General features: G+C 45.9%; 1 protein-coding gene across 1 annotated transcript in view; it reads left to right on the forward strand.

Moving 5' to 3' along the window:
• Positions 1-13,202, forward strand: part of Pdgfra (platelet derived growth factor receptor alpha) — a 46,304-nt gene that overhangs the window by 23,264 nt on the left and 9,838 nt on the right. Inside the window, exons 9-18 of the mRNA XM_051170279.1 lie at positions 787-913; positions 2,542-2,735; positions 3,635-3,729; positions 4,051-4,183; positions 6,316-6,420; positions 7,498-7,608; positions 7,840-7,993; positions 9,033-9,199; positions 11,556-11,671; positions 11,980-12,102. Coding sequence (XP_051026236.1) covers positions 787-913; positions 2,542-2,735; positions 3,635-3,729; positions 4,051-4,183; positions 6,316-6,420; positions 7,498-7,608; positions 7,840-7,993; positions 9,033-9,199; positions 11,556-11,671; positions 11,980-12,102 — 1,325 coding nt within the window. The remainder of the gene's footprint in view (positions 1-786; positions 914-2,541; positions 2,736-3,634; positions 3,730-4,050; positions 4,184-6,315; positions 6,421-7,497; positions 7,609-7,839; positions 7,994-9,032; positions 9,200-11,555; positions 11,672-11,979; positions 12,103-13,202) is intronic.

Below are 13,202 nucleotides of genomic sequence, written 5' to 3' on the forward strand. Positions count from 1 at the left end.
AAAGCTAAAACACTTCTGGAGAAAAGCAATTTAAAGTATGTATTATTTAGTTTAAATTTTTATTTAAAAATTTAGAATATGTATTATTTAGTTTAGTTTTTAAGCATATTTTAAAAATGGTTAGTCTTATTTAGTTTAAATTATTATTCAAAGTATGTAAAAGTAAGTTAAAGATGTATATTTCCAGCTCACCATCATCATCATAGTTGTTAGATTAAATCCCATTTAAAAGTAAATCAAGACGCTGGATAGATAGATGATGGTTCAGTGGCTAAGAGCACTTGTTTCTCTTTCAGAGGAGTAGGTTTTGGTTTGCAGAACGCGGTGGCCCACAAGCATCCCTAACTCCTGTTTCAGGGGACCCTGTATCCTCTTCTGGCCTGTCTCTAACTTATTTGACTACAAATAGGCAAATGTATCCTTAAAATCTAGTGATGTTCCCACCCCCACCCCCGTGACTTCCGGTGAAGGCTGCTTTACTCGATGTTTATTAGTCCAATCTGAAATGCAAAGATTAGTTAGAGGATCCTCAATGCCCTCCAAACTGAAGGGCCGCAGGCAGTTCTCCCAGATTTAAATGGTGCAGGCACAAAGCCCCCAAACACTGGCCCTGAAGTAGCCGTTAACTGAGTGGGTCTGTTGGAGCTGGAGTGTTTCTTCTTGTCTTACACAAATGGTGCCTTGAGGACCATGTCTGAACCCGTGGGGACGTTTTCCTTGGAGGGCTGTCCCTCCATGGCCGGAGACACGAACCACCCAGCCCTGACTTCTCCCTTCTTCTCACAGTTCCTGCATCCATCCTGGAGCTCGTGGACGACCACCATGGCTCCGGCGGGGGGCAGACTGTGAGGTGCACAGCTGAAGGCACGCCCCTTCCGGACATCGAGTGGATGATCTGCAAGGATATTAAGAAGTATGGAAACCAGATGCTCCCTATTCTTGTGTGGCCAGAATGTTTCTTTCATGACATAAAAGGCCTGGAGTGTATTTTCTTTCTTTGGTTGTGACCCCTTTTGTACTTGTGACTGATTCTTTCTTGACCCAAAGCTCCATTTTACTCACAAACTATACAATAGGTTTCTGAAAGTGGGTCCCATCTTCTGGTGTGTGTGTGTGTGTGTGTGTGTGTGTTCATGCATGTCCTCAAAGGCCCTTTATTTTTTCCCTTTTATTCTTCATTTTTAAAAAATACTTCTCTTTTAAAACTGTCTTTAATGTGAAGACAAGGAGAATTTTATGAACCACTCTTGTTCAAGGATTTAACTGCACTAGCATAAATTGTGTGTGTGTGTGTGTGTGTGTGTGTGTGTGTGTGTGAGAGAGAGAGAGAGAGAGAGAGAGAGAGAGAGAGAGAGAGAGAGAGAGAGAGAGAGAGAGAGACTATGTTTAGCTCAAAGTCTCACTTGCAGCCCCGGTTGACCTCAAACTTAAAATTGTCTTGCTTTGCTTTCTCAACTTTCGGGAGTTACAGGTGTGCACCACCAGCCCTGGCCAGCTCACATTTCTTCTTTCTTTCTTTCTTTATTTTAAGGTTTATTTATTTATTGTGTATGAGTGCTTTATCTGCAGAAGAGGGCATCAGATCACACTATAGATGGCTTTGAGCCACCATGTGGTTTCTGGGAATCGAACTCAGGACCTCTGGAAGAGCAGGTGGCTCTCTTAACCACTGAGCTGTCTCTCCAGCCCCACATTTCTTATTTCTTATGGTGGTCTTTGTTCCAGTGGCTAGTCTGGCAATATGAACAGAAGTGAAAGCAGTACTGTGTGACTGGTCACACTGCTGTTCTTTGGAAGCCAGCAGAGGGCATAGGGTCCCCTGCACACCGGTGGAGTAACAGGTGGTTGGGTGCTTCCCAACAGGGGTGCTGGGAAACCAAGACTGGGCCTTCTACAAGAGCCATATATGAGCTCCTCAGGGCTGAGTCCTATTTCCAGCCCCTCCTCCATCTTCTTAAATGGGTCCATGAACTGTGTATTCACACCTCTCCCCATGGCAACTAGCTGTGTTCGGAGTGCCTTGAGTGTGTCTCTGCTGACAGCTAAGCTCTCTGCTCCTCCTCTCACCCAGGGCTGTGGGGTGACTTGGGTACTTAGACCTCTAGATCAAAGAACTTCATCCAGAAGACCCCTTAGAAGACCCCTTAGGGACCCCTTAGAAGCTCTTCCTGGGGTTTGGGATGAGGAGGGAAGGTTTGCTTTCCTTTTTTGAAGGAGTGGGAAATTTGAGTAGCTAACCATGTTTGATTCTGCCTTCTCAGTTTGCTCACAGGTTCAAGATTTGGCATTGGTAGTTGCATTTTGAAGAGTTTATCTGCCCTCTCCATAAACTATTAACTTTTAGCTATCCGTGTGAGATTATTCCCCTTGAGCAGGTGAAGATGAATTTGAATGTGACTATGCAAAAAAAAAAAAAAAAAAAATGAGAAAGCTAACCTGTGATGACCCTCAAATGTGTGCAAGGTCAGAAACGTAGGAGAGTCACTGGGCTTTGTGACTCCTGGTAATCAGATCTCCGTTTGTGTCACATTCTTTCTCTAGATGTAATAACGACACTTCATGGACAGTTTTGGCCAGCAATGTCTCAAATATCATCACCGAGTCCCATCGCCGAGGCAGGAGTACTGTGGAGGGGCGAGTGTCCTTTGCCAAAGTGGAAGAGACCATCGCAGTTCGATGCCTGGCAAAGAACAACCTTGGCACTGGCAACCGAGAGCTGAAGCTGGTGGCTCCCAGTGAGTTTCTCAGTAGGCAGGGCAGCTCCAGCCAAGCACTCCCTTCCTCAGGCAGGATGTGAAATCCCAGACAGGGCTCACATAGTAGCGAAGGTCCCGAGACAGAAAAGCCAGCCCTGGGTGCACTTGAAACGCTGGTCTTGCTGTCGGGACCTGTCGTTTGCGTTCCTGGACCCAGCAACATTTGCAGAGGCTGCAGACGTTTTTGTTGTCATAAATAGTGTAGCCTCTTTGGTCTGAGGCTTGCTGTGTGGGCGTGGAAAGTGAGGAAGAAGAAGCTTTCGTCTCTTGCTCCTTGGAACAAGAGAGTCAGGTTGGTCTTCCAAAGAAACAAAAGAAGGAATGAAGGCAAAAGAAAGAAGAACATGGGGCTGGAGAGATGGCTCAGCGGTTAAGAGCACTGGCTGCTCTTCCAGAGGTCGTGAGTTCAATTCCCAGCAACCACATGGTGGGTCACAGCCATCTGTAATGTGATCTGCTGCCCTCTTCTGGCCTGAAGGTGTACGTGCAGGCAGAGCACTGTATACATAATAATAAATAAACCTTAAAAAAAAAAAAAAAAGAACAAAGGGCAAAACACCATGCTTCAAATTCACCTTTACTATGAAGCTTAGGAGGCTGATATTTCTGAAATAAAGCCCCTTCCAACTTATTTTCAGTCTCATTGTCTCTTCAAACTGCTCAAGAGGAAAATAGTGAATAATCGCGTTTAATGTCATGGGTTCAAGTGTTTGAGAGATAGTATACGCCTCCCCTAGAGTGAGCTGGGGACCCTGGATACTTTCCCCCACCAGCAGGGAGATGTCCCAGTCAGGCTCAGCCACTTCCTTTCTGCCCCCTCAACCAGCTCCCCGAATAACTGAGGAAATGTTCTGCTGTGTCTCTGTCTTGCACCCCAGCCCTGCGTTCTGAACTCACAGTGGCGGCCGCCGTGCTGGTGCTGTTGGTGATTGTCATCGTCTCTCTCATTGTCCTGGTTGTCATTTGGAAGCAGGTGAGTTTTTGTTGTTGTTTTTATCCATTAGAATGAGAATGGCTGCTTCTTGCAGTGCTTGGCTCAGAGAAGGGGCTTAGTAATTACATGTGTGGTGGACCCCATGAGACCATGCCAGGTACATGTGTTAGATACATATGTGGTGAACCTGTTAACAAGTGGTGTGGTGGACTGTGTTAGGTACATGTGTGGTGGACTGTGTTAGGTACATGTGTGGTGGACCGTGATAGGCCTTCCTGGGTCCAGTCCTTTGGTTTTGCTGTGAAGCTCGGTTGCCTGGAGACTCTGGTATTTACCATTTACCTGCCCTGGTCATTACAGAAGCCACGGTATGAAATCCGTTGGAGAGTCATTGAGTCAATCAGCCCCGATGGGCACGAGTACATTTATGTGGACCCGATGCAGCTGCCTTATGACTCCAGATGGGAGTTCCCGAGGGATGGACTGGTGCTTGGTACGTTTCTGTGAGGGTGACCCCCAGGACTCCAGTATCATCTACATAGCTTATAGTTATAGATCTGGGGGCAGAATTAAGGACTCTAACTCTATTCACTGACTGGGGGTGGTGGCTCACACTCTTCATCCCAGCCCTGGGGATGCTGAAGAAGGAGGATGGTGAGTTTAAGGCCATCCTGGGCTACATAGACATTGTGAACAAGAGCTCATTGGGGCTGAGAAGGGGAAGTCAAAGGTTGAGAAATTGTCTCACCTTTGAAAGGCCCCAGATTCTGTACCCAGAACTGAAAAAGGAGTTAATTAACTGAGCATGGTAGCATATGCCTATGGTTTTGGGGCAAGGGAGGTGGAGACAGAAAGATCATGACTTCAGTGCAAATTAGGATTTCGGGCCAGCCTGGGCTACATAAGACCCTATGTGAAAATACAAATATATATATATATATATATATATATATATATATATATAATTTTATTTTATTTTTTTGGTTTTTTGAGACAGGGTTTCTCTGTGTAGCCTTGACTGTCCTGGACGCGCTTTGTAGACCAGGCTGGCCTCGAATTCACAGAGATCCACCTGCCTCTGCCTCCTGAGTGCTGGGATTAAAGGCGTGCGCCACCACCACCAAGCTGGAAGAAATTCTTAATTGTATCATTGGAATGTTTTTGGCCTTGTAAAGATATCACAATGGAAAAATGAGCTAAGCCTCCATGACTAAAGAGGGCTAGCTGAGAAGTGAGATAATTCAGTGTGCTATAATCCATTCTGAGAATTCATAAAATACTTCTGTACCTATATGCAATGTAAGATGTAAAAACATATGCTGGTGTCATGGTGCATGCCTCTGATCCGAGTGAGGCGGGAGGGTCGGCAGTTCAAGATCATCCTTAGCTACATAGAGTTTGAGACTAGCCTGAGCCTCATGAGATCCTGTCTCAAAAAATCTCCAAGCAACTGACACACACACACACACACACACACACACACACACACACACACACACACACACCTTAAAGCAAAACATAAAAATCCAGACTGTTCGTCACACATTTCTAAGGTTTCAATCCTAGGTTGAGGCCCCAAAATGAAGTTCCAATGAGTTTTAAATCACGTTCTAATAAATAAAAACCAGGCTTTGAGGCAAAAGGAAGCTAGCTCTCGAGGTCACGTCACACAGTCAAGGGGTTCACCAGATGCAGTGTTTAGATATCTGTCTGTCTTACAGAGTCATTCAAGCCCAAGGCAAGCAAAGCTCCCGGCATACACCTGTGCTTCTCTATGTGTTTTTTGCCACTGTTTGCAAAAAAGGCATGCAGAGCCCAGAGAACTTAAAAAGTAACAGAATGGGCTGTGGGAGGTAGCAAAGCCGCTGCTGCCCATCACTTTGTCCCTGTCTCCTTGGCAAGGCCAAGTTGCTGGGCAAACAGCACCTTTCCAGTCATGGCTGCCGGAAGCACAGACTGGAAGAGAGGGCGTGTCCACTCTTGGCGTCTTTCTCTGCTTGGGCTGCCCGTGATCACACTGGCTTCCTGGAAATGGCTCCCTTAGACCACAGTCTCTTTAAAAGTTGGAGACAAAAGTTTTGATTTCTTTGTCCTCCTACACAAAGAAGGGCCGTGCTGGCACGCACGCGCGGTCTCTGGTCCAGGGAACTTCCGTTATGACAAAAGAGACTAGTTTAAGTTTTCGGTTGTGCATTCCTCAGAATCAGTGGCATTTGGGATACTGAAGATTTCCAGTGGTTAAGGGTTTGTTAATGCAAAGGTCGCCTCTGTGTGCATGTGAGAAACAGAAGGATGGAGAACCAGGGGGTTTGGGTGGAAGCCACGGAAGCAAGTGCACAGGAGCCCAGGGCCTGGCAGGAGCCCATGCTCACACCAGGGAGGGCTGTGAGTGCCTCTCTCTCCTCTGTGTTTTCCTTCCCATTGCAAATGTTATTTGACAAAAGCAATTACACTAATTTCCTTCCCTGTGGGCTCAATTCTCTTTTGACGTGATGACTTGGAGGAATAATTAGGCTGACTCAATACAGGAAAAACACCCACCCAGCTGTACAACCTTGTGCACTGGCCTCTGCCCGTACAGCGGAGCAGCGTGGAGCTGGTGGTGATGGCTCTGTTTGCCCGCAGGTCGGATCTTGGGATCTGGTGCATTTGGGAAAGTGGTTGAAGGCACAGCCTACGGATTAAGCCGGTCCCAGCCTGTTATGAAGGTGGCTGTGAAGATGCTCAAACGTGAGTGGTTTTCCCCCAGGGATGCTTTGAACATGGAGATATTAAATAATTTGATAGTAAATTGAAATTTAACAATATATTGTGATTCTTTGGGCTCCTAAGTTTTATGTGGATTCAGGCTTAGTTCCCTGCCACCTCCCATTGGGTTTCTTTTTACTTATTCTTTTTTTTTTTTTTTTTTTTCTTTTGTTTTTTTGTTTGTTTGTTTTTGTTTTTATTTTTTTCAAGTCAGGGTTTCTCTGGGTAGCCTCGGCTGTCCTGGACTCCCTTTATAGACCAGGCTGGCCTCAAACTCAAGAAGATCCACCTGCCTCTGCCTCCCGAGTGCTGGGATTAAAGGCGTGCGCTACCACACCTGGCTCCCATTAATTTTCCTTTTTGCTCATCTTCCTCATTGTTAAAAATCAGATGTTCTTACTAGAGCGGTGGCTCAGAGGTTAAGAACAATGGTTGCTCCTCCTGAGTGGAATTCCAAGCAACCGCATGGTGGCTTACAACCATCTATAATGTGGTCTGATGCCCTCTTCTGTCATGCAGATATATAGGAAGACAGAACATTCATATACATAAAGAAATACATTTTTTTTTTTTTACATCAGATGCTCTCATTTCTAGTGACTTTTTTTTTTTTTTTTTTAAATCCTTAAGACTGGGGACTATGGGGCTTGGAAACAGATCAATGGGTAAAATGCTTTCTGTGCAAACATGAGGACCTGAGTTCCGATGCCCCAGCATCCATACAGGAAGCCTGAAGTGGTGGCGGCGCTCCGATAATCCCAATACTGCAGGGAGGCAGGAAGAGACAGGTGGATACTGGATGTTCACTGGCCAGCTCTTGGGTTCAGTGAGAGACCCTGTCTCAAAATATAAGCTGGGAAAACAGTTGAAGATATCCTGATGCCAACTTCTAGCCTCCATATGAATTTGTGTACAGTCATCAGAGTCTAGGCTGAGGAGACCACCTAGTGTTCTTCCTTTAGAGGTAAATAATTATCACTGACTCTAAAGGTTAGATGCGTTTGTCCGAGAACCAGGGTTTGGTAGTTAAGTTAACTGAAATCTGGTTTACCTCAACAGCCACTGCCAGATCCAGTGAAAAGCAGGCTCTCATGTCTGAGCTGAAGATAATGACTCACTTGGGACCACACTTGAACATTGTGAATTTGCTGGGGGCCTGCACCAAGTCAGGTAGGCTCCCTGACCTGGGGTGAAGGTATGCCGGCAACACTCTTGGTTGTGAAAGCTTTTGAACCAGTCTGGGGTACATGTTCCTCTCTGTGCACCCCAAACATGCTTCATGAGTATAGAGCTAGTAAGTAGAGCCCACTGGTTCCCTTGCGTTTTTGGAAGGCCATTGGCTCTGAGTATCATGGCTTCTTTGTGTTCTCCATTTTTATACCCGGCTATTTGGTCCCTCAGGCCCCATTTACATCATCACTGAGTACTGCTTCTATGGGGATTTGGTCAACTATTTGCATAAGAATAGAGATAGCTTCATGAGCAGACACCCAGAGAAGCCAAAGAAAGACCTGGACATCTTTGGATTGAACCCTGCAGATGAGAGCACAAGGAGGTAAGTAGGAAGGGAGCCTGATGTGTCTTCTCACAAGCCTCGTAGGTGGAGAAAAGCCTGTCCTGGCAGATACCAGGCCTGCAGATGCTAGGCCAGCAGCCGAGATCCTAGGCCTGCCTAGACATCCATGTCTGCAGGTGCTTTGGACTCAATGTTCACATGGAAAGGCTGTACAGATAGGTTTGAATGACATGTAAATGCAGCTGTGTCAAAGGATGCCATTTGTGCCTAGCGAGGAGCTGTTGGAGGATCTCCAGGCTTGAGCTGTTGGTCCCTTGCTGAACCTGGACCAGGGATATTCACTTGTCTTGACTGTTAAAACTTCCAAATGGCTGTAAAGACACCTGAAATTACAAAGGCCTCCTTCACTCTTAAATTATTTAATGGGCTCCAAAGGGGTGTTTCACTGGGTCGGAGGAACTGTCTGCCTGAGCCACAGGGCCATGTAGCTACTGAACTGGCTGGGGACAATAGTCACTGCCTCCCTGTCATAAACTCTTCAATGTAGCTGACCCTAAGCATTTTGTATGTTTGTGGACTGCAACCTCCCGCTTCCCTGTGGCTCTTGGGGATGTCTCTGCTCTTGTGAGGACACGTAGAGGAATGACATGGAAGACGGAGAAGTAAAACACAAAGAGGAACTGTGGCAGCCACCATTTGTGGAGCGCAGTTGACCCTATAGCCTTTCCCTTCTATTTAGGTAGTATTGATTTTTACAGACTCTTTAGGAGTGCTTGCTTCCTCCCAGAAGGACATTTTCCTTCCGTCTTATCATCCTCCCTTCCCAGCAAACCTGGGTTTGAGATGGCCCATGCATTCATGACTGACTAATGCTCATCTGTCTCCTTGGACCATCCCATGTGCAGTGTGCACATGGAGATGATTTATGCTCATCCCTGAGTCAGTGGTCCCTTCCTCAGGTAATGGCATGCTGTAGGTACCCACATTAGGATGCGTTTAGTTATCTACTGAGTGAGTGCATTAGAGGCCACCTGGGGTGAAATTTATTTATCCTTTTTTTTAAATTTTTTTTTTGCAGTTATGTGATTTTATCTTTTGAAAACAATGGTGACTACATGGACATGAAGCAAGCCGACACCACACAGTATGTCCCCATGCTTGAAAGGAAAGAGGTTTCTAAGTACTCCGACATCCAGAGATCGCTGTATGACCGGCCAGCCTCCTACAAGAAGAAATCTATGCTAGGTAAAAATGCCTGCGCTCATTCTGGCAAATACAATCTCTCTGTGGTTTAACGTGCTCCTCGGAGGAGGGGAGCCCAGGATGGGAGGGAGGGAGCCATGCCAAGCTGTGTGATGCCTAAGTGAAGGCCAGCCCAGCTGGGCCTAGACATCGTCTGGTAGATTTGTGGTCTGTGAGTGAGAGGGAGAAAGACAAAGGATTGGTGACATAATTCAATGGTATATTGCTTGCCTGGTGTGTATGCAGTTTATTCTCTGGCACTGAAAAAAAGGTATATAATACTGTAAAAATAATGATAAAGAATAAAGAGAGATATAATGTAATCCATTTCTCAAACTTTAAATGTAGTTGCTTTAAATAAATAATTCATTCTGCTATAATGGTCTTTTCTTGTTAACATGTCTTTTGTTAAAAAAAAACAAAAAGTGGTGGATACTTGGTATTTTCTCAATGGCCAAACTGAAAGTTAGCAGTCTTACAATGTTTCCTGAATGTTTTTCCTGTGAGCTCCATAATCCTTGCTTTTAGCTTTCCTAACATACAATTTGTGATAGTAACTGGCAAGCAGACAGTTTGAGGTTACATTTTGACAAGTGTTTCTATTGACTTTTGTTTGAGAGCAGCCCCTTCTGTTTTGAAAACAGATGCTTATATGGTGGGGGATGAGTTCCTTTGTAAACTGCAGGATGCCACGTGATGATGCCCAGGCAGATGGACCACCTCACGCCTGCGCTGGGGTGGCCTCTCCAGGGCTCTAGCTTAACCACACACTTGAAGTGAGCAGTGTCTAGATAGACCTGTGCTTTTCCTGTGATTTGGCTGTTGGGGGGTGGGGGTTGAGCCTCTCATCAGCTGCTGCAAAACTGTAGAGCTGCCATGGAAATTGTTTTGAAAAAAAATCTCTAATATGTTCTGAATGCTTTCAGAGTTCTTAAGTGAAAGGTACAATCCATTAAAAAAAAAAAACGTGCTTGTTTTGCAAAATTCAGTATGTTATAATAGTTTCCGTATCTACAGCTCCATTCACTTCACATTGCCAAATGGGTGAACTTCCAAACACTTCTTAACGTTTATCCGATGAGAGTTGTTGGAACCAGTGCTTCCTTCCCACTCCCTTATGGTTAAAAATAGTTTACATTGCTTCCCAGGCAGAGCTGGTGGACTTGGCACCAGAGTTAGGGGACCTGAGTCACGCTCGGCCTGAGTCCCGCTGGCAGGCAGACCACAGCTTTCTGGCCTTCCCATTAGCTGGCTGAGAAAAATATGAATGGCCTAAGCCAGTAATCACTGGCCTGAAAGTCATCAAGAAGGACAGAGAACTGCTGGCCTAGATCGCCTTCCTCAAAAACCCTGGGGCCTGTCCAGATGGCATGAATGGGGGAACGTGGACAAGATACAAGGGGAGGTCAAGGGACACTGTCCTTCCGGATGGCTGCCTGGTCTGTCCCGTAGTTGATTTAACTGGCAAGTTATACACAAAGTAAAAGAGAAATGAAGCAAGCTTCAAAAATTTCAGAGTTTAGTGTGTGTGTATGTGCGCGTGCGCATGCACATGTATACATGTAAAATGTGTGTTTGTGTGTGTGTGCATATCCGTGAAGTCTCCAAGATGGCAGAGGTCATATGACTAGGTGGAAAATGGAAATGAGGGCAAACAAAATTCTGAGGAGGTTGAATTGACTAATCATTGTGTGTATAACTATGCCCCTCTCCAGGTATGTGCCTGTGCATGCAGGCTGGGTGTCTCTTATCTGAAATGCTTGGAACTGAATGTGTTTTGAATTTTTTTTTCAGATTTTGGAATATTTGCATATACATAATGAGAGATCTTGGGGTTGGGAGCCAAATCTAAGTACAAATCTATATCTGTTTCATGCACACCTCAGACACTTAGCTGACAGTAATTTTATACAATATTTTTTTTTAGTGTGCTTGTGTTTTGACTATGATCTGTCACATGAAGTCTGGCATGGGGATATCTACTTTTGTCATCACACTGGTGCTAAATAAGTTTTGGATGTCTGAAGCATTTTAGACTTGGGATTTTGGGTCAGGAACGCTCAACCTGTGTGTATTTCTTTTGGAAGAAAGAACTATTATTTCTTCTTTCTACCTTTATAGTACTGGGGGCTGCAATGTGTGCCTCATGCATGCTGGGCAAATGCTATACCACTGAGCCACACCCACGTCTCCTTTGCATAGTTTCTGTACCCTGTGAAGTCTAAAACCTATGATAAAATGCTTTGGGAAGAGATCTTTGGACACGCTTCTGCCACCTGCCATCCCAGGGGGTATTGGCATACTGGGGGACCCCATGCTCTCACCCAGCACCAACAACGTATTTGACTCCTTCCCACAGACTCAGAAGTCAAAAACCTCCTTTCAGATGACGACTCCGAGGGTCTGACCTTGCTGGATTTATTGAGCTTCACCTATCAAGTGGCCCGAGGAATGGAATTTTTGGCTTCGAAAAACGTAAGTTCAAGACACAGAGACCTCTCTAGACCCAGCCATAGCTCCAGAGGGAGGGGACATGGAAAGAGATGCTATGAGGAAGATTTTAGAGCAGCTGCAGGAACCTACATCTGTCACTCCCTAACAGGCTTAGAGTCTGCCTTTCCTTGGGGACCCTTTGTCCCTTAAGAGGAGCCAGGAAGGGGAGGGCAAGCGTTTCCTGCCAGGCACCTTGTAAGTGCCACCATGGAGTGGCCGGTTTTGCAGGAGTGTTGCCACCTGGCTTCAGCTGGAGCCATTCTGACACGGTTTGTTTCTCTCCCATGTAGTGCGTCCACCGGGACCTGGCTGCCCGCAATGTCCTTCTGGCCCAAGGGAAAATCGTGAAGATCTGTGATTTTGGTCTGGCCAGAGACATCATGCATGATTCTAACTACGTGTCAAAAGGCAGCGTATGTCCCCTCCTCCCTCACTGCTTGTCCCCCCTCCTCTCTCCACCTCTTTAATCTCTGAAGTTGTGCTGTTTTTAAATTCAGGAGTCTTTTTCCTCCTCCCCCCCCTCCTCCGCCTGAGACAAGGTTTCTCTGTGTAACAAGCCCTGGCTGCCCTGGACTCTCTTTGTAGACCAGGCTGGCCTCGGACTCAGAGGACCACCTGCCTCTGCCTCCTGAGAGCTGGGATTCTAGGTGTATGCCACTGCTCCTGGCTAATTCAGGAGTCTTGATTCTGAAATTGGTTCACAAGGTTTGCTAGTTGGCTCCAGAGGTTTCAGTGGGGGAAAGTCTAGGCTTAAACATTAGACAGCCTGGGATCAGCCCCACTGGGTACCTACGGCTCGTATTTGGTCAAGTTCATTGTCTGTTTCATGTTTCTCGGTTTGTAGCATCACCCATTTACTAAGGTATGTCACATAAAGTGCTGTAAAATGGTGCTTGGCACATAGACGCACCCTTCAGGAGCTGGAGAGGTGGCCCTGTGGTTAAGATGAGCACTTGCTGCTCTTCCAGAGGATCTGGGTTCAATTCCTGAGCCTCTCGTGGCAGCTCACAACCACCTGTGACTACAGGTATAGGGAACTGATGGCCTTTTTTCGCTTTCATGTGCTCTAGGCAGGCTTTGGTGTGTAGACATTGCACAATGCTGGCAAGACAGCCACATATGTAAAAAAAAAAAAATTGGACACACTCAATAAGTGTTAATTCCTGATAAATAATATACAATATTCAGTATACATGAATATATAAGAGTGTGTTTCCAGACAGATCTTCAGTTTTTAAGCTCTTATCAGATTTCCAACAGGCAAGCTTAACCTTTAGAACATTAAGACTGGTTGGATTTAGAATGCTACAGTTTCTTTAAAGATCGTTTCATTGCTACTTGGGCCCCCATCCCCAACTCCTGACCCTTCAAGCTGTCCGCACACGAGTGGCTTAGGACACATCTGCCACCCGAGGTTCAATCGTGTGTCACTCTGTTCCACTGGTGTAAGACAGCTCTCAGGGCCATGGCATCTGCTTAGGGAGGGACAGTGGCCTCTGTCCATGCTCTGTGG

Source organism: Acomys russatus, chromosome 28 (assembly GCF_903995435.1).
Source record: "Acomys russatus chromosome 28, mAcoRus1.1, whole genome shotgun sequence".
NCBI lineage: Eukaryota > Metazoa > Chordata > Mammalia > Rodentia > Muridae > Acomys > Acomys russatus.